The following is a 20,074-nucleotide window of genomic DNA, read 5'->3' as shown; positions in this document are numbered from 1 at the left end:
GCCATTCAGTGTCCACGGCTCGCTGTGGACGTCCCTATCAAATTACGCTTGCCTCTATGTTCCCAAAAAGAAACGTGATTTTTTTAATGCAACGTGTTTGGATGTTGGCCTTCAAGGGTTAATTAATGGGTATCAGGTCACAAATACATCTGTACTATCTAGGCTACAAGCCAGGTAGTAAATCCAAGCCACTCTATTACCTCAGGTGCTGTAGTTGCGCGGATACGTTTCTGTGCGTCTTTTTCCGTTTGTAAGGAAAAAGAAAGGATTATTGGCACTTATTGTTCGCGCAAAGCCCGCAATATTAATAATTTATCTTCGACAGCCGGTTGGAGAGGTATTTTATAGTAATTGTTTTTGAAAAGTTCGACTGTTTGACCCTGTCGACGTTAATGCTGCAGTGTGAAAAAAGCTATTAATAACCGGGTCATGACAAACAACGGGTACTTCTTGTACTTTGCTTACGGGAGTAATTTGCTGAAAGAAAGACTTCATCTAAAAAACCCGTCTGCAGTATTTCTCTGCAAGGGCAGGTTAAAGGTAATTTCTCAAAAGTTGCCCTTTCCCTGTTCTGTTGTAAATTGTTGTTTAATTGTTGCATCGTGTAAAAAAAATTAAAGTCCGTTTCCGCCAGGCAGTAAAAAAAAAACGCGCTATGATATCTCGCAATTGCGACATTGTATCTCAGAATTACGACTTCATATTTCGCAATTGCGACTTTATATCTCACAATTGCGACTTAAAATCTCCGAATTACGACTTCATGTCTCGCAATTGCGTCTTTTTTTATCTCTGAATTACGACTTTTTGTCTCACATTTGCGACTTCGAAATGCCCACATTTCGTTGTCTGTCCTTTTGTTGTTGTAGCGGATTCGGGTTCTAGGGCTTGTGCCCTCGCCGCTCCCGCCCTATTTCGTGCCTCCCTGCATGGGCTCGAACCCGGGTCCTGCCAGCTGAGCTAAAGACCTTCTGCAACCAGATCGTACAACCTGTATGTCGGCCGGTCCGTTACACTGTATTCATACATCGTACAGGATCTATAGGCCTGAAGACACGTCTTGTACAGTGCCCTGATAAAAATCAAATTAATTACACTAATTTTTATGGAATCCCATTTCCGCCAGGGAGGCTTCCATAGTACCAGGATGGAATAGTGGACGGTGGGCTTTTTAAAAAAAAGTTTTTATTTAAACACCAAAAAATACAAAAAAGGAGACAGCATATGGAAAAAGATACAGAAATAGACACTTCACATCCAAAACACAATTTTGTTTAAATGCAATTAACCAACAAACGTGACAAAGATTCCTTCTCATTTTTACAAAATACACATAAGTCATCTTGTTCGTGTTTAAATCTAGAAAGTGTCAATTTAACAGGATAAAATCTATGAACGATGTTAAATGAAATTGCTTTAACTTTATTTGTAAGACAGCATCTATCAGCAATTGTCCAAACCAATTTCCAGTTTATATTCCTAAACATAGCATTCCAAAAGGAGACACAAGAAAGTATTAAGCCACAGTGGGCTTATTGTGCCAGATGAGCAACCTACGTTCATTGCTGGCGCCAGAAGTGATGTCAAAATTGTCACATGAAGGTGCAATTGCGAGATATAAAGTCGTAAATACGAGAAATGAAGTCGGAATTAACGAGATTTTAAGTCATAATTCTAACATTTTAAGTCGCAATTGCGAGAAATAAAGTAAATGGGCTTCCATATTTTTATTGTATAACTATTGTAGCAAAAAATAAAATCAGTGTAGAAGAGCAAGTGGTACAGACACCTTTCCAGTATTATTTACGTTTTACTGTGTGTGTCAAAATCAAAGTCCTGGTCCAGGTGTTTCACGGCGGGTGCAGGCATCATTGCGAAACTCCCGCAATGTGGTTGCTCCTGTGAAAAAGCTTGCACTGACTTCCTCTTGTACTAATGGAGATTCCTTTGATCTAGAACTACGCGTTAAAGTTTGGATTGAAGAAAGGGGCTGAAAACAATAGGTGGCACGGAGGCCTGGCGACTATTCAAGAAAGCCGAGGCGATGAAGTCTGGGGAGCTGTGTGGAAAATCGGGACTATCCATCTCCATAGTTTAGATGAGTACGTGTTTTTTTTGTACCCCTAAAATACTTATGGTACGTCATCTGACCGAAGTTACATCACACAATAGCTCAATTTGAAAACAGTGTTTGAATAATTGAAATGATGTGTGCGTTGCGGAATACAGTGATGTTCACGGAAACTAGAGAAAACGTCTTTCTTTATATATCTAGAAATATCTATAGAGACAAGGTGGAGGCTTGTATCTGATAAAGCACTTAAGGATCATATTTTTTTCTCGACACAGAACTAATGCTATCCCTCCAAACTCACTATTTTCTGAATAGCAGTAAATGCTATCACAAACTGAATGTTTTCAATAAAAATATGTAGTCAATAATTATTAAAAACACATTCCTAGTGCAGATTGTCTAATAACTCTGCCTGATAAGAGCACCCTACTTCCTGTTAGCCACATTGTTAATAAGAAAGTATCAGAAATAACATATTGTTACTGTCAGTCAATACTTTATATTTTCAGCTTTGTTTATTATTTAGCTCTGTGCTCTCTACAGTTTCTTTCAGCCTTGAAGCCTTTTATGCATTCTCAGGTGTAAATGTGGCAGGACTTGTTTCTGTGGCACAGCGGAGTGTAATTCATTTGAATAATTTTGCATTACTTACAGGCAACAGGTCACTTGTGTTTTGCTACTTTTTAGTCCTCTTGGCATGATGTCAAGGTCAATATTCTCTGCTAGTCATTGCAGAAAACCAAGAGTTTAAATTTCTTTAATAACCTCTTTTCCTAACAGTGAGAGGACTTTAGCTACAGTAGATTCGATGCAGTTCTGTTGAATGTGACAAACTCAACTGCTGTGAATCTCTTTCGAGTACCTGCCAAATGCGTGCACTTTGCAGGATAGGAATTAGAGTACAGCTTTACACGATGCCATTATGCCATGTGTGTGTCTGTTCTGGAGGCAGGAGTTGGTCAGTCTGCAGGTGTACAGCCCTGTTGAGGTGAAGGTGGAAGCAGAAGGAGGAGAGCTGCTTTGTCGCTCCTACCAGATGAATGACTTTGAGATCTGCCTTACCTCACCGCAGTACAAGCAGGTAAGAGACCACACTAGTAACCAATCTAAAGGAGGTTTTCAGGATGGATCTTTTTCTTCTGACTCCATTGGATGCACCAAAGAAAAATAAATAAATTATTTAAAATCTGTTTCAATAAAGACGTATGTTGTTTGTGTTATAAATAGTGTTACTGTATGTTTATACTAAGGCCTTGTATCTGGAAAAATCCAATATAATTGCAACTGCAAGAACGTGTTTTATTTTTTATCATCCAAATGAAAACATTACACTCAGTTTGCTTTGCATGTTAATAATGTTTTTTTTTTAAATCTGAAGTCATATAAAAAGCTTACAATCTTTTTTTAATTTATTGAACTGTGGAAACTCCACATATAGCATAGTCTACTTCTGTGATTTAAAAGTTTAAGTGAGTTAGAGTTCATTAGAAATTTTGGATTGGAAGAAGTCTACACGGAGAGTTACTCAGGACAGTTAGATTCTGCACATTCCTGGTTAATGGCTAATCAGGCCCCCCATAGCAATGAGAGCAATTTTGCCAATGAGCCAAATTAAATCTTGGGATACAGAATTTGCGATGACGCTGGGAATCAGTGTTTAATATTCTGAACTTGTTTTGCCTCACCCACTCACTCCTGTTTTTCGCAAGGTTGTGTGCTCAGGAGCGAGACAAAGCGGCCTGCCTGACGACTACATCAAAATGCTGGACTCTGTGGAGACCAATACGTACGACGGGACCACCGTGCTGGATGACATCAGGGAATCAATGAAATAGTTTGTGTCGCTCATCACCATGGCCATCACCAGTGCTCTGACTTGGAGGTTCTGGGCACTTGCTGCGTGCCCAGTACTTCGAGATGCACCGTCAATATACACTTCTGGGCTCCCACTTTATTACCAACTGACAGCCTCACAGAAAACCCGGGACCTCCTGTATACTGAACACTAGAGCCAACTTGTCATCATGGACTCGTCTTAAAAAGATGCTGGTGAATGAACCAGCCATGGAAGCTGCAGCTGTCCAGTCACTTTCGGCATCTAATGAAGACGCATCTCTGTAGACTTCACCTGTGACCTCTCACCCCCGTACTGTACTTCAGTAGCACTTACTCTGTGTTGCACCAATGCTTTTAATTCTTAAACTGGTAATATAGCGTGCTGATTGCACTTAGTACAAACAATGTCTACTTACATGCAAGCCCTTTAGCATTACTGTTTTTGCTATAGTGCATGTATATTATTTTAATTTTTACTGTTATTTTCTTAAGTGAACCTCTTGTCCCTTAATTGTACCTCTTGCACAATTGTTCCTTGTCTTAAAATTGCCAGGTTGCATAGATGGCTACTGCAGACTACAGTGCAGTACTGCCTACAATATACCTGTGACACGATTTCCCTGTAGAAATGTCACACTCTTTTAATAATTCAGTTAAAAATTGCTAGATCAGTTGGAGAACTGAGAGATTGTTTCACCTTTTAAAATTTAATAAAACTACAAAAGCAGAAATTTTGTCCGATTTTCTGTTTCTTTTTCTCTTTAATTGTGATCTGTTTTTTACTAGTTGTCCTGGCAGACGTTTTTCCCCTTGGAAGAGCCTGGTCGACAACTTCCATTCACTTGCCATCTTCCGGTTTTTATGTTTAAGATCCTGTTTATTTCAGATTCCTGTAAATAGCTTCTTGCCTGACTATCAAATCCACCTACAGGTCAGGTAGTATTCGCTTAGTCTCCATTTAACTTTGTGCACATATTTTTCTAAAATTAATTAATAAAAATGAATACAATCTGGTGGGAATAATAAACATTGATAAATCATAACTTAATAACCATCAGATTAAAAAAAACTTGTATTGTTCTGAAAATGTGCAATTGTTACATGAAAACCAAGAACATTCTACAAGAATGGTTTATATAAATACAATTGTAATGTGGATACACATAGTATTCTACTTACTTTTTAATCTGTTTTCATCCTTGTCGCTCGGTGGAATGCAGAACAATTAAAAAGTATCAGCGACAATCTCATTCTGCAGTTGACGAGATGTATCGTTTTCAGACACCTACTGAACAACCTCAGAAAGAGGAGAAAATCAGCTTTGTCTCCCATCTAGCGGAGACCAAGCGAAATCGCAATTAGTCACTAACCCCGAGGTACAGTATGTCTCACCCGTGGAAAGGAAATAATCCTTTTGTCACATACTGTACAGCGTGTTTTAGTTTTAATCTCAATACTACCTGACATCTTTAAGGAGGTGGTTTATTTTTTCCCCTTTATTATTCTATAAACTATCTCCCCAGATTGTTTTATTTCTTAATCCCAAATATCTCCTGCTAATTGTAGAAACTCCCTGCGGCTCACAGCTCCAGTGGCAGTAACGGCACAATTCAAGGATCTTCGTATTTCACTTTCGCTTGCTTGTTAGAAACGTGTACCAGGCTGTAGTGTTGTTCTTGTGGCGGTGGTGGACGACTTTCCCTAAAATACTAAATACGCCACATCGCCATTTCCTTGTCAGGACAAATGCAGATTTAGAGACAGCCAAAGAGCGAGTCGCCGAAGTCACGCATTTAACGCAGAAAGGGTCAAAGAAGCGTTAAAGTCTCGGTTACTACGACCGACAGACACAATCACTCTTGTATTCCTTTCTGTTTCAGCCGGCCTGGCGGATAAAGGCGGGGGCTGGAGTAATGTAGCTGGAGGTGTTGCTGAATTCTGCTGAGAATCACAACTGGGTTTTCACTTCCTCACTTGAGTGAAGTTAGTTGTTATAGGTCCTTGACTATGTGATAACCGGTAAGTACCTATTTCTTACATTACTATTAAATATTCCATTATTATTTTGAGGGAAAAGAAGCTTTGACTGTATGCATCAAAACACAACGCGACTAGCAGTTTCGTTTTCTACACTTTAACTGCGTGGTATTTTGTTCTGTCTCACTGGACGCAGTTCTGTGGTTAAAAGGGGTATCAGCAGAACGGGGGAAACTTAGTCGGAAATGTGTGAAGGACTAGTCTCTGTTTGGGCCCTGGTGTCCTTTCAGTCCAGGTCTTAAAACAAGGAAGAGTTTAGGCTAGTGATTTAACCATTGAGGACATTAAACTCATTTCACGCAGCAAAACAATCGGTCAGTTACACCACGAGCGAGTGCTGCACCCTTTTATAATAATACCTCAGTGAAAAGGGCGGAATCTTTTTTTAAAAAGTGGATAAAAACGTGGGTTTCAAAGCCGATTTTCCGATGCTGACGCATGGAGCTGACATCCAGTTTTTCCTCTTAAGGTAGTCACTGTTCTCCACGTGTTATTACAGCTGCCGTCGCCCGTTTTAAAATCGCTGCCGGGAGAAAGAGTGCCCCCGAACCATGGTCTTTGACAAATGGGAACTCAGGACTGCTCTGCTGCAGAGAGGCCCGGTAACGGCGTGAATACCATTAGACTCCTCACAGTGCACCGGGAGATACTTGTCAGTCATATTAAGAACACGCAGTGCATCCTAGACAACCTGCTCGGCAGTGGCTTCTTCTGCACTGAAGATGCCGAGATTATATCGCGGTTCTCTACTAAAACCGACCAGGTAGGCTACTGCTTTCTTTCTAATCTCTAATGCCATCCGTAAATGTAAGGTACAAACCATGAAACGCATGACTTTGCATTACAGAACTAAGTTTCTATTTAAGCCAGTTAATGCATGCTTCAGATACCCCCTGTATTTTAAATGATGTTGCTCATTCAGGCCAGTTTGTCTGATTTTTATTTTATTTTATTGGGCATCTCCAGTAAAAATAAACCTGCCAGTATCTATACAGTAGAAAAAAACCATTCTGCTCTGGATTATGAGTGGAGAATGTATAGTTTTCAAACCCATGTGCTCGGAGAAAATGTTAAATTCATCCTCAAAGATATGGCATAAAATACATTTTAATAACGCATTAGTCCAGTTTTGTCAATGACTCTCACAAATACCTGTATTTAACTGTTAATTAAAACTCAATTAATTAATCAATTCATGTCTTGCCAGGTTCGTAAAATTTTGGAATTGGTGCAGAGCAAAGGAGAAGAGGCGTCTCAGTACTTTGTGCATGTTCTGCATGAGGCCTATGATGCCTATATAGACCTAAGGCCTTGGTTTAAAGAGATTCAGTATCAACCCTCTGACTCTGTTAAGGAACTACCAGTGGTCAACACTGATCCAGGTAAATATTAGGGTAACTTATAAAGGAACACTTACTGTAATTAGATGTTGATATTTTTGGTTTGTTGTGTTTGCAATTGAATAATTTACAGTGCCTGCAGGAATCCTGTGTCTAGTTTTCGAGCTGGCTGTAATACGGAGCACACTGGCTGTTTGTAGCTGCCCCTGCATCAGGATTAAGATTGATAATTGGCAACTGAAAACAGTTGAATTCTTTGATTGGGGAACCTTATAACTAAACAACAAAAGTTAAGGAAGTTAGTTTCCTTTTTTTATTTCGAATGTGTGTTGAATACACATTTAAGGTGGTCGTGGTTTAATTAAATAAAGGTGAAAATGAACTGTGGCGGTAGAAGTAACTAGACATACATGTTCAGTGAGCGGGAGCAGGTTGGACAGCAGTATTTGATATCTAAGGTGTGGAAGTTAAAGATACTGGTTTCCCTCTCTTTAGGATTAACGCTCTTTTCTTACTGGCTCAAGGGCAACTTTCTAGCACTAGGCCTGTCTCTGTCTGGACCTGGGTTGAGAAAAATAGTTTTTTGTCTCGGCTAAGATTCCTTCCCATTTCTTTTACCGAGTTCCAGCAATGTCCAGCTTGTAGATACCTGCTTCAACACCTAGAAGTAGAGTTTTCAGTTCACGTGTATGTTTTGATTGATGGAGCTTCATTAAGACCGTTATTTTGGTTCATTTCTTTAGTAAGCAAGTACTGCAAGAAGCTTCGTCATGAGCTGGAACAGGACACCAAGTTCATCACCTCCTACGCGCAGAAAGAGGAGACGCTGCTGGACGAGATGTACACGGACACCGTGATAGAGCTGCTGAACGAGCGCAATGAGAGCTTGGGTTACCTGGAGGGCCTGGAACAGCTGTTCAGTGAATGCGGGGTCTTCAACCAGCTTGCAGAGACCATCTTGGTCCTGGGAGATGCTGGTGTTGGGAAGTCCATCCTGCTGCAGAAGCTGCAGAACTTGTGGTCCACGAGGCAGCTGAACATCCAGGCGAAATTCTTCTTTAAGTTCCGGTGCAGGATGTTCAGCGCCTTCAAGGAGACCGATGAGATTTCCTTGAAGGACCTCCTCTTCAAGTACAACTGCTACCCGGACCAGGATCCGGACGGCGAGGTTTTCCGGTACATCCTGCTGCATCCAGAGACCGTGCTCTTCACCTTTGATGGCTTTGACGAGATCCACGCCGACTTTGACACGAGGAACATTCCAGAGGTCTGCTCGCCCGAGGAGAAGACCCACCCGCTCTTGCTGCTCATGAACCTGCTCAGTGGGAGGCTGCTGAAGGGCTGCAGGAAGGTTTTGACAGCGCGCACAGGCACGGAGATCCAGAACAAGGTGGTCAGGAAGAAGATCCTTCTGAAAGGGTTTTCCCCAGAGAGCCTGCGGAGGTACACTGCTCTGCACTTCCAAGAGAGGGATTATCAGACTTTAGTTAATACCCAGCTGGACGCCAACCCTCATCTCTGCAGCTTGTGCTCTGTGCCCTTGTTCTGCTGGATTATCTTCAAAAGCTTCAAACACTTCCAGTCCATTTATGACGATTTTGAGCTGCCCAACGTCTACATCACCCTGACCAACGTGTTCATGCTCATGGCGGAGGTGTTTCTCAGTCGCCCCTCCAGCCCCAGCTTGCTGAAGAAAAGCAGCAGGTGTCAAGCCGATACTTTCAGGACCGGGAGGGAGACTCTGATGGCTTTCGGCAAGCTGGCCAATCTTGGCATGGAGAAAACTGGCTTCGTGTTTAATCACGATGAGGTGTCGTCCTGTGGCCTGACGGAGAAGGAGCTGCAGCTGGGATTTCTGAGGCCTGCCAGTCACTACGATGGCTGTGGGAACCCATCAACCTTTGAGTTTCTTCATGTCACCCTTCAGTCTTTTTTTGCAGCTTTTTTGCTGGTGCAGGATGAAAACATAGGCTCTGTGGGTATTCTGAAATTCTTTACTGAATGTGAATATAGAAAAACTACACATTTTCCTTTCTGCACCTGCCTTGGAGGCTCCAAACCTTCTACGAAAGATCCCTTCCAGGACAACGAGCATTTGCAGTTCACTAACCTGTTCCTGTGTGGACTTCTGTCCAAGTCAAATGTCAGCGTGTTGGAGCACCTGGTGTCCCCAAAGTCATTGAAGAAGAAACGAGAAGTCCTTAAGTCCTATTTGTCTGACAGCGTGAAAGCTCACTTGAAAAATGTGCCTCGGTTCAAGTCTGAGGAGGAAGAGAGCAAAATACACGTTATGCCCAACTTCATTTGGATGTTAAGATGCATTTATGAGACCCAGAGTGAAGAGATCGCCAAGCTCACTGCCAATGGAATCTCAGCTAGTCACATCAGGTTGACTTTCTGCAATATCTACTCGGCTGATTGCAGTGCACTGAACTTTGTTCTGCACCATTACAAGAAACGTATCGGTGTTGACCTGGACAACAACAATATCAGTGACTATGGTGTGAAAGAGCTGAAGGCATGTTTCCATAAACTGACAGTAATAAGGTAAAGGATATACAGCGAAACTGTTGTTGGTTGGTGGGTTTGTTTACTAAGATGAAATAAAATGTGTTTTGAAGTGAACTTGGAGGGTGTCTGGCAAGTAACGTGAATAGTAACTTTGTAACTCTGTTTTCCTAAGTAAAAGTTATATTTAGGTGTAATAAGACATTTGTGCTTTTCAGATTGTCTGTCAATCAGATCACAGATTGCAGTATGGAAGTCCTAGCGGAAGAACTGATAAAGTACAAGATAATCAGGGTGCTGGGGTAAGTAGTTTGTAAAAATGTTTTGCCAATTAAATGAGTAATGTTTAAGTGATTGCATCCTTAATCACATCCTGTCTGGATTTTAAAAGTGGGTATGAAACTGTTCAGTCTTCCCGATCAGTATAAAGTATTATCTGCTAATCCATGCATGGACTGACATAGAAGGACGAAGTCCTCTTCTGGCAGGATGTCAGTCATTTGGAGGAATTGCCCCCCATATCAGTTAAGACGCTCTGTTGGTACTTGATAGTATTTGATCTAATTCTGCTTCGTTTCAGACTGTACAAGAATCAGCTAACTGATGTTGGAGCCAAACTGGTTGCTCAGATCATTGAAGAATGCCCAAGTCTCAGAACTGTAAAGTAGGTACCATACATTAGACGTTTTCCTTTGGTAACATGATTTGTATTATGTGGATTCCCGTGTGTACTACATGTCGTCCTTGTTGTACAAGACTGGATAGAGCTCAGGCCACCCAGCTTGAATACTTGCTGGCCTTTTTTCTGTTGCAAAAAGTAACATAGTATTTAGTCCTCATGTTTCTTCTTTTGATTCATAAGAATAGGAAGAAATGGTTACAAATGAAAGGAAGGCCACCCAGCCCGTTTGGTAGTTAGTAGCTAATTGATCCAAGGATCTTATCCAGCTGTTTCTTGAAGAAAGCAAGGCTTCAAGCACATGGTGCGTGGCTTGTTCAAACTCTGATTAAAGTGTGGCTAACCAGGAGAAAAATGGCACTTTACCATTTCAGTAGGATTCCTGGATTTCTGAATTTCTGTGCACACTGTTAAAACTTTCTTTTCCTGTGATAAAAAATTGAATTTTTGTGTCTCAGAATCGGGTGCAACAAGATTACGAGCAAAGGAGGAAGATACTTGGCCGATGCAATTCAGAAAAGCAGAACTATCTTTGATGTTGGGTAAGGCTTACTGCGCGTTTAGAAACCACATGGACTTCGAACCCATTCCGGCCTCCTCAGATATGACCATGACCTGTGCTGTTCTTCCATGTCGGTAGGATGTGGGGAAACACCATCGGGGACGAAGGAGCGAAGGCCTTTGCTGAAGCCCTGAAGAATCACCCCAGTCTGACAAACCTCAGGTAGGAGCATCTGTGCGTCTCGAGAAGCTGCTCTGGACTGCAGTGCTGTCTGAGCTTGTTTAGAACATGTGCTCGAATTACAGTAGCGTCTGTATTTCCTGAAGGCAGGCTATAGGAAAGGGCAGATAATAGATAGAACAGGCTGGTGACGAAATTGTCGTGTCGGAAGGGTGTGAGGTAGCAGTCTACAACACTATAACACTATATTACCTCACCACTGCCCGTTTGCTTGATTTTTGGAATCTGAATCTCCGGAATTTTTCTTTCCTGAAGTTTCCCCAGGTTGCAGTTGAATTGTAAGTGAATTGCAGTTGTACTTACAAAGTGGGGAAGAGCTCCGCTCCACTTTGCCCACGTCCGTTTGAAGAGCTGCTGGCCCTGTCCCCCGTGTCTGGTCGCACAGAGCCCGCAGGAGAGCAAGCAGTGGTCGGAGGCGTGCTGCAGCTCTCACCGAGAGCCAGTCATGCTGGCTGCTGACTGGACAGTTGTAGTGGTTGCCATTGTGCCGCCAACTGTATCACGGCTTTTGTCTCGTCCTGCTGCGTGGGGAATTGGGGCTGGAGTTGTCTAAGGGGACAGTCCTCAACTGGCGATGTCTAGACTGGCTTTACTATTTGAGTCCCCAGAGTGTCTACAGATGTATGATGATAGAATTTCTTAACATCCTTGTGTAAAAATATAAATCTCTTCTGAAACAATAGCTACTTTTAACAGGTTGCCATTATGGAGGAATACAGGTGTTGTGACATGAATGTCGCAAATGTTTCCATGTGTGCTCTGCTTGGTCATTTGCAGAAATAAAACAGACCCTTAAGAGACCTCCTCTTAAATGTAATGTTGGCAGGATTATTTAGCCCAGAGAAGCACCTGCCTAAAATGTTTCTTATTTTGTCTTGAAGCCTTTCTGCCAACGGCATCTCCACTGAAGGAGGAAAGAGTCTGGCTGCTGCACTGAGAGAGAACACATCTGTCCATATTTTTTGGTAAAATACACACCTTTTCTCTAGCTACAAATCTGATTGCAGATTCATGTGTTTTGAGGCAAAGACAGAAACAGTAAAAAGTCACTACTAATTAGCATACTATTTTTTCCAGATAATTTTGTTCTAGTGAATGAGTTCCAGTTAATTTTCCAGAATCCTCCAGACTTTTGTCCAGCTTATTGAACTCCTGCATAGTGCAATTAAATGTGCAGTACAATTTACCTGTGTTTTGAGGAGTTTCTCATTTTCAGTACACCTGTGATAAACAACTGTAAAACACACGTTCCCTGCAAACAGAACTTTAGGGAAGTTTGACTTCTGCTGTCAAAGAAGAGTTTCCTGTGGCTCTTTGTCCCTCAGGCTGGTTCAGAATGAGTTCAATGATGAAGTTGCTGGATGCTTTGCAGAAACAGTCCGAGTCAACGCTGGGTTAACCCATCTGTGGTAAGTGCAACTTCAAAGGGCTCAGCCAACATACAACATGCAGTCTGTGAGTGAGCTAGCCTCTTGTTCCAGGCTCAAAAAGGAAGTATGAGTAATGATGTGATATTTTGTGTTGCTCAAGAAGGCTTTTTTTAAGACGTGTAGGGTAATACAGCACTTTGCAGGCATTTGAAATGGTCATTCTTCTTTTTACTGTATCTGTAATTGAGCTTTGGGTCATTCGATTGCAGTGGAGATTATTGCTCATGTACAGTATGTGATCAGATATGTTTCATTTTATACTTTTGATTTCCACGCTCAGTCGATTTTGGGAATTTAATATTAGTTGTGATCCACTGCTGAAAGGTCTGCTCAAAGATCTATTTTGATAATAGAATGATTTTAAATACAAGAGAGAAAATTTCATTCACTGAACTGAAAAGGAGGAAGTCCTTGATAGGAAAGCACTGCAAATTAACCAGATTAATTCTGACACATGTGGCTAATTATCCACAACTCGTATCAGGACAGATGCCAAAGTTAATCATTTATTTTTGCGAAGACTTTTTTTCATTTTTGCAGCTAAGATTTTGGTAAGCGGCACTGTGACACTCCAGTATTATTGTAACCGAAGTGAGGAGCACTGTGATTTTACTAAAACTGGTGCTGTAATTAGTCCAGATGTAGCTAGCAGCTGTCACGCTGTTGGATACTGTTGTTAGGAGGCTGGTTTCAGACGAGAATCTAATTATGAAATCACAAGATACTTGTTTTGAAAAAAACAAGTTTTTGGACTGTAGAATTGTGGGCAAGCCATGTGTTACTTGCCATAATTGAAAAGCAGTTGATATATTTTTCCAAGACCCTTATAACCAATTTCCTGTCTACCACATCCTAAGAGATCTTGTATAGCTTATATTAAATCTTAAAAAAAAAATGGCAAAAAGTATAAACAAGTGTAATTGTAAAATTGTACAGTGTAATTTGTAAAATTTGGAACTATTTGTTGTGTAGTAAAATTGATAAAATAATTGGAATAGTTAATATTACTTTCAGGACACATATCGAGTTACCCTGGAAATATGTTTCCTTATACACTGTCATCTTGTACTCTGTCAGCTGTTCATTTTCAAGATGGACGTCTGTCAATATCTCTGTTTCCAGGTTAATCGAAAACAAGATCACGGCTAAAGGGGCAAAACTGCTAGCGGATGCTCTGCCTCAGAACGGATCGCTTAAGGAGATCTGGTAAGATTTAGACATGCGTCTCCCGTTGTCGCGCTGGAATGAAAACTGTAAAATCGCCTGGCCTTGCGTGCCGAGGCCTGCTGCAGGTTCAGCTGGAACCCAGGCCAGAGAACTTGTAAAGACGGCTAAGGCCACCTGTTGCCCCCCTCCAGACAGCGCAGCTCGTGAAGGGTGGCTCAGTTTCCTCTTCTCATCTTCCTGCTTCTTTTGTAACAGCCTGAAAGCAAACCTCCTTTCCAAAGAGGAAGAAGCGTCTTTCAGCCACGAGCCGCGGCTGATGTTCTGCTGACGAAGACCCGGCCCGGCGCGGTGACATGACCTCACCTCACCGCGTGAGCCTGGTTTAATTGCGTAATCAAAACACATGTGGTCCGAGGGCCGGACGCCCGTGGAAGGGCTGCAGTGGGCTGGGTCGCTCCGGAGTGCTGTTGCAGCTTTGGGAAGACACTTTCCCCAAAAGAAATGGATTAAAAAAAACATTAGGGGGTAGATTTTGTCACTATCCCTCAGACAATTTATTTTTGTAACCTTCATGCTATTGCTTAAACAGTTGAATGCAACCTGTTGTTTTTCAGCCATGTTAGATCATTTGTACGTTTGTTAGAACAGGGATTATCTGGCCATCGTGGTAGCAGTGTAATGAAGTGTTTCGCATCTGTGTGATAAATGTGTACTCCCTTATTCCCTTCTGTGACACTCTGGATTGTGGTGTAACAGTTCTTACTCCTAGTCCAAGGCTAACTGCAGTAAAACTGCATTGCAGAGCTTTGTAGCACTTTGAGCTCGTTATTTTAAATGTTTACTGATTAAAGGTCTTGTCAATGAGAATTTTAATTTTACGGATCATCAGTGAGTTTATAATGGTACACAACAGCCTGTTTTAATTGGCAAGGCATTGACCACTGTTGCTTACATTTTAAATAAGTTTGTTAATTGCTCAAGAGGTATTATTCTGCAAGAGAACAATTCCGGGCTCAGGTAATGATTCCTTAAAATACCAGGCGCCCAGTATTTGTTTCGAGTTTTTAAATTTGTTAAGGGAGTTGAGAATCGGTATAGATATCTAGTCAAAAAGACATTTTAATGCATGTAAGCCCAAGCCACTTCTATGCCCTACTGTGATGAAAAGGGCCTGGTTGCTGTTAGCGTGAAGGTGGTTTCTGATGCAGGAGTTGCCCAGCGTTCTCCTTCAGCAGGCAGCAGAGCGGAAAGCAGCCCTGCGAGGAATAGGCCATGTCCACAAAGACTGACCCTGGACAGTCGCAGAACGCCGAGAACTCGGATGCTTTTGTCTCCACAGTGTTGTTCTCTGTCAAACGTTTTCTTTCACTTTTCAGATGAAGGAAAATAAAAATCTAATCCATTACACTGTCTCCCTCCCTGTCCCTAAAATCCCTCTATGTTTTGTTTAATTGCGGGCAAGAGGAAACTTTCAAGACGTTCTGTGTACACTCTTGATTTGAAATTCACTAGTAGCAGCCTGTGTGGTCATCAGTCTTTTATCTTGTGACTGGTGGGGGGGTGTCAAGTCAAAGAGCTCCTAGTCCTTGTGCAATCACACTGACACATCACGTCCTCACATACACTAACGCCTCCTTTGTGTTCCATTGAACCATTAAACATCAGCAGCAATCATGAAGCAGCATTCTGGGACAGCAGAAAAGACAGGTCTTGCACGTACAGTTCTAACCTGTTGCTTTCAAAGTCGCTCCCGTAGTAAAACCTTTCTGGATTTGCACCCCACTGATCCAGGGCCACGGTTTTGCAATGACAGCTGTTTTTTGAGGGTGCGATATAGAAACCCGGTTTCACACGTGTTAACAATACAGTATAACATCAGGTATAGAAATATGTGACAGGTTGACTCAGCAGAAGGTCAAGTTAGTCCCTTAGTCTCAAAATGAAACGGAGAAAATCAGTATTTTGTGTTAAATGTTTTTTTTTCTTACCCATCTGTTCCACTAAAAATACATTCAAGGTGAAAAAGATTTTATTTCACATTTATGTACATATTTTACATGAATGGAATGTTATTACACATACACCCTTAAATCATTAAAAAAATATACCATGATCATCAGCTTGTCGAAGAAGTACCACAGTGCTACATAACCAGAATATTCTCTTTCAACCGGTTTAATTACAAAATGTACAAAGAGCTTATTTCATGTCAGCTGCTCCAAATTGGTGACAGAGCATTTAACACTTCTTCTTGATTACAGAAAGACAGTATTTGCCTTAATTTGTTTTGAATTATCCAGCTGGTGTCACTCATTGTTTTGTATCAAATCAGTAAAATGTGTTGCATTACCTATGAATATAATGTTAATAAAAGGAGTTCATGTTTTAAAGCCCTAGAGCTTTTAATTACTCACACAACCTGCATTTATTCTGTTTTTCTGTGTGGTGAATACACTGTTAATTGGAAGCTCACCTTTCGCAAACTGTATTCACATGGGCTCAGGTATGGCAATTTTAGCATAAGCAGCAAATACAAATATTTACAATTAACAATGATGAAAAACATTGAAAAAATAAGTATTTACTGGGGAAGAAAGTAAAATTATTGTAACCTTGATAAATTCCAGCAAAGGTTCTTAGATGACCTCTTTTCGATCTATTAAAGCAGAACTAAACAACCTTACAGAACAAGCCAGGAGTGCCCCTGTCCAGTCCTAAAGTATTACTCTCTAGTATCTTCTTTCAAAAATTAATCTATAAAATATTACAATGTTTCTCTGGAGCAGGTCAGAATCTTCACTGAGAATTTCATAGCATAACTGGACTCATGTCCAGCAGGCTTTCCGGCCAATGCCCTAGTAGAGTTGTGACATAAATCACTGGCTTCACAAGATGAAATGAAAACCCCCTTGGCACTGCAGGGAAATGGGACTGTCCCTCAGGGGAAGACAGTGAAAAGACACAAGGGAGTCTGGCTGTAGCTGCTAACGTTATCTCCGTTTAACCTGACTGCAAGCCTTTCTATACGAGACGCAACAGCCAGGCTGCTCCTTTTTTAAACATGAATTCTCATTCTTATGCAGTGAGAACACAAAAATCTGGCATCAATTTCTCTAAACACCTAGTAAATTAACTCTTCTCTCTCTATTAAAAAAACGTAGTCACAAGTATAAGATGTTGATCTTATGTCAGTTTCACTTTGATATTACAACACTATTTCTTTTGAGATTGGTGGACTGTTAAAAATATCAGTGTCTCTGACGATACAATAGTGCAAGCTAGAAATTAGAATCCCATATACTTCAAGAAATTGTTTATTTCAGCTTTTTTTGGTATCGTATTAAATATCATCTTGTCAATCCCTTTGACAACCAATGGTCTGCAATAGCATGTCTCCTTACTCTTATTAGAAATGTTAAGCAATAAAGATGTCTCACATCCCAACATCTTACAGGTTCCAAAGCTTTAGTGACATTCACTGCGTCCTTACCAGCCATTAACTCTTATTTTTACCATTTGTGAATTACTTTCAGATTAACACCAAATGGGCTTTGCTTGGCATATCACAGCACTTCAATGGCTTCAGAAGGGTTGATACAGCAAAGTACTCGGAAGGCCTCCAGTTTCAGCTGAAAGCTGATACGGGCTGCAATCATCCCCAATGAACTGCAACAAGACTGGGATGTTTAAGGGGAGGGGCAATGTAATGTGTGAATGTGTTACATTTGTTTTGCTGGTACTGCAGTTGCTGCTGAAGCTTATCCATTGGCAAATTAATGGATGAAAAAAGCCACATTTTCAATTCAAACCAGACTTTCACCACTGTACCTTCATATTGAAATTTTTTGACGGAAGACAGTCACATCTAAAGCATTAGGACCACAGCTGAACTCACAGTGAGCTACAGACTTACAGCTCGTGATTGGCCAGTAGCGTCCCTTGTTTTTTTGATTATTCAGCACGCTGGCTGTGTGAACAATTCACTCACATTCACAGAGATGCAGCACAGATAGTGGCTCTCAAGCAGGATCAAACCCGAGAGAAAAACAACTTCAGGCCTTTGCAAACAGACCCATGAAAAAGCACAGGCTGTTGCTCCTGCACTTCTACAGTATTTTACAGATGAGCTTAAAGGGGAGAAAGCACTCCACAGAAATGCGTTTCTGAATCATTTAAAGGACTTACAACTCTTTGTGCTGTTTTTAATGCACAATGTTTTTCTTTCCTCATTTCTTATGTGCACGCCGGTGTCATGTCAGAAGTATGATCTGAACACATTTCGAAGGTATGAATTGAACTTTTTCTCTGTGACAGCAAAGTAAGTTTTTTAATTAAAGTTTCCTACTATGGCAGTAATCTGAAAGCCTATTCTAAGGAGCACAGAGCATGGCACAGACACTGAACAGATTCACTAAGGCAGGTCTCCACTGCGATTGAATTCAGTGTGCCATTGTTCTCGAGAAAATCCTAGAGGACGTGTACACATTAATTATGCACTTTGTAAAGCAGGACATCATCTTCTCTAATCAATATTCAACTGCGTGTGCACATAAACCTCAATTTTCTTTAGCACGGATATTTTTAGAAAGGAGCACCTCTGCAGCCAGAAATGACTCATAATTGTGTGGTTGTGCAAAATGTACAGACATTACGTAATTTCGACATTAAAAGATGAGTAAGAACAACAGTAAGAATGATGTTATTAGCAATATAGAGGCAAGAATATGTACAATTATCCCTGTACTTATCCCTGGATTTAGTTCAGGATCAGCTGAGCTTCATGTCCCAAACTAATATTGCTACCCTCTACGACGACCAACATTCCAGGCATACATCAAGAGCATCAGCTTTCTCTACGCATTCAGGTTACTTTGCTGCTCCCACCCCTGAAACAGCCGAAAGACCTAAAGAAAGCACACAGCAAAGTTCGCCTCCTCCTCCCCCAGCTGCAAGAGACACACACTTTCTGCAGGGTCTGGCCCAGGTGGCTGCAGCCCAATGTTTGTCGTGTAGAAAATGCTCAGCCACATTCACTGCTCACAAGGGACATGGCCCTGAAATCTAACCCACCCACCACCCAAGCCAGACCTGATGGACGCGTGGGGTTTCAGCCTCCTCGGCCTGTAGCATCCTGACCTTTTCCGTGGAATGGGGCTCTACGGCAGCGATCGGCCCCTTCGGTCTGACTGAGAAGGCACTGGTATACAGTTAGGAAGGAGCTGGCTCCAAAATGAAGAGCTGTCCCATCGTACAATCAGCCAGCCGATGAAATCAGCCCAGCAAGCAGAGGATTTGGATCCGTTGTCTGATAAAGCACTGGAAAAGAGTGGAGAACCATCCTCCTCCACCTCATGGAGAAGACTGTGCCCTTGAAAGGCAGAGAGGAAGCTACTGAACTTTCCCCTAGCACTTGAACATCAGTGAACAGCAGGGCAGAGTATAATGCATTTGAGCTGCATAGGAGTGTCGGTGTGTTTGCAAAGTATGCTTGGATATACAGAAGAGTGAGAGTGCAGACTTCTGTATATCCACAAAGCACACAGATGATATGTACATATTAAGGTGGGGTGGCTCATTTTTATCAGCAAAATCCCACAAAGTTATCACTGATCTGCATTTCTCAAGGATCAGGAGCGACTCCATTCTGATCTGACGATTAGGAATAACTTTGATTAGCCATAACAAAACACGTGTCGCACAGTCTGGAAGGAAGATTTTGTTTTGTTTTTAAAAAAGTGAAATTTAAAGTAAAAGCCTGCCATGACAGCAACCTATAAAATATCACTGTGCGTCTGTGGAAAGAATTTTAAATCCTTGAAGTCTTTTATAAAGACAACAAATGTGTGCAAACAAATGCATAAATATACAAATCTGTATCCCTGAAGACTGATTTAATGTTTTGGCACACCGAAGTGCTGTGACAACTGGCTCAAAGAGAGGAGGATACTGTTTTCCTGGGAGGTGAGGATCCGTGTGCGTTCCGTCCAGCCAGAGGCAGGCGCTGGCAATGGTACTGGCATCTTCATGAACAAAATGAGCTCTGCAGTCTGTTTGTCTCGGAGCAGACCTCCTTCCTTAAGAGGGGAGGTGGAAAACTACATGAAAAAGACGATGTTTTAAGTTAATATTATTCCTTTAACCAGGATCATTTTCCATGTTTCATAACCATGAATTCGGTTCCAGGAATAGGCTCTGCTTCAGAACTACTTACAGTTGAAAACTTTAATCAAATTGCCTGCTTACAATATTTAACCAAGGTAA

General features: G+C 41.4%; 3 protein-coding genes across 5 annotated transcripts in view; 2 read left to right on the top strand and 1 right to left on the bottom strand.

Moving 5' to 3' along the window:
• Positions 1-160: 160 nt before the first annotated feature.
• LOC148822529 (gamma-glutamylcyclotransferase-like) lies at positions 161-4,641 on the top strand. Its single transcript, XM_088929160.1, has 4 exons — positions 161-540; positions 1,957-2,102; positions 3,023-3,155; positions 3,784-4,641. Exons 1-4 carry the CDS (start codon positions 430-432, stop codon positions 3,907-3,909), a joined length of 516 nt encoding a protein of 171 aa, XP_088785286.1. The 5' UTR covers positions 161-429; the 3' UTR covers positions 3,910-4,641.
• A 954-nt stretch (positions 4,642-5,595) lies between these two features.
• On the top strand, positions 5,596-14,315 carry nod1 (nucleotide-binding oligomerization domain containing 1). 2 transcript variants are annotated; one of them, XM_088928951.1, is made up of 12 exons: positions 5,596-5,929; positions 6,447-6,710; positions 7,155-7,329; positions 8,031-9,834; positions 10,014-10,097; positions 10,376-10,459; positions 10,933-11,016; positions 11,115-11,198; positions 12,098-12,181; positions 12,542-12,625; positions 13,769-13,852; positions 14,069-14,315. In XM_088928951.1, exons 2-12 carry the CDS (start codon positions 6,513-6,515, stop codon positions 14,139-14,141), a joined length of 2,838 nt encoding a protein of 945 aa, XP_088785077.1. In that variant the 5' UTR covers positions 5,596-5,929; positions 6,447-6,512; the 3' UTR covers positions 14,142-14,315. The 2 variants fall into 2 exon arrangements, with proteins under 2 accessions (XP_088785077.1, XP_088785078.1); XM_088928952.1 differs by having other exon boundaries at positions 6,417-6,710.
• Positions 14,316-15,823: 1,508 nt separating this feature from the next.
• The window catches only part of LOC148822527 (E3 ubiquitin-protein ligase znrf2-like), a 46,686-nt gene continuing 42,435 nt past the window's right edge, over positions 15,824-20,074 (bottom strand). For both annotated transcript variants that reach the window (XR_016093840.1, XM_088928953.1), the window contains one exon: positions 15,824-19,908. The gene's annotated coding sequence lies outside the window, so the exon portion shown is untranslated. The remainder of the gene's footprint in view (positions 19,909-20,074) is intronic.

Source organism: Atractosteus spatula, chromosome 12, assembly GCF_055471065.1.
Source record: "Atractosteus spatula isolate fAtrSpa1 chromosome 12, fAtrSpa1.hap1, whole genome shotgun sequence".
In the NCBI taxonomy this organism is placed as follows: Eukaryota; Metazoa; Chordata; class Actinopteri; order Semionotiformes; family Lepisosteidae; genus Atractosteus; species Atractosteus spatula.
The sequence above is the reverse complement of the archived record's forward strand: the minus strand, read 5'-3'. Positions and strand labels throughout refer to the sequence as shown.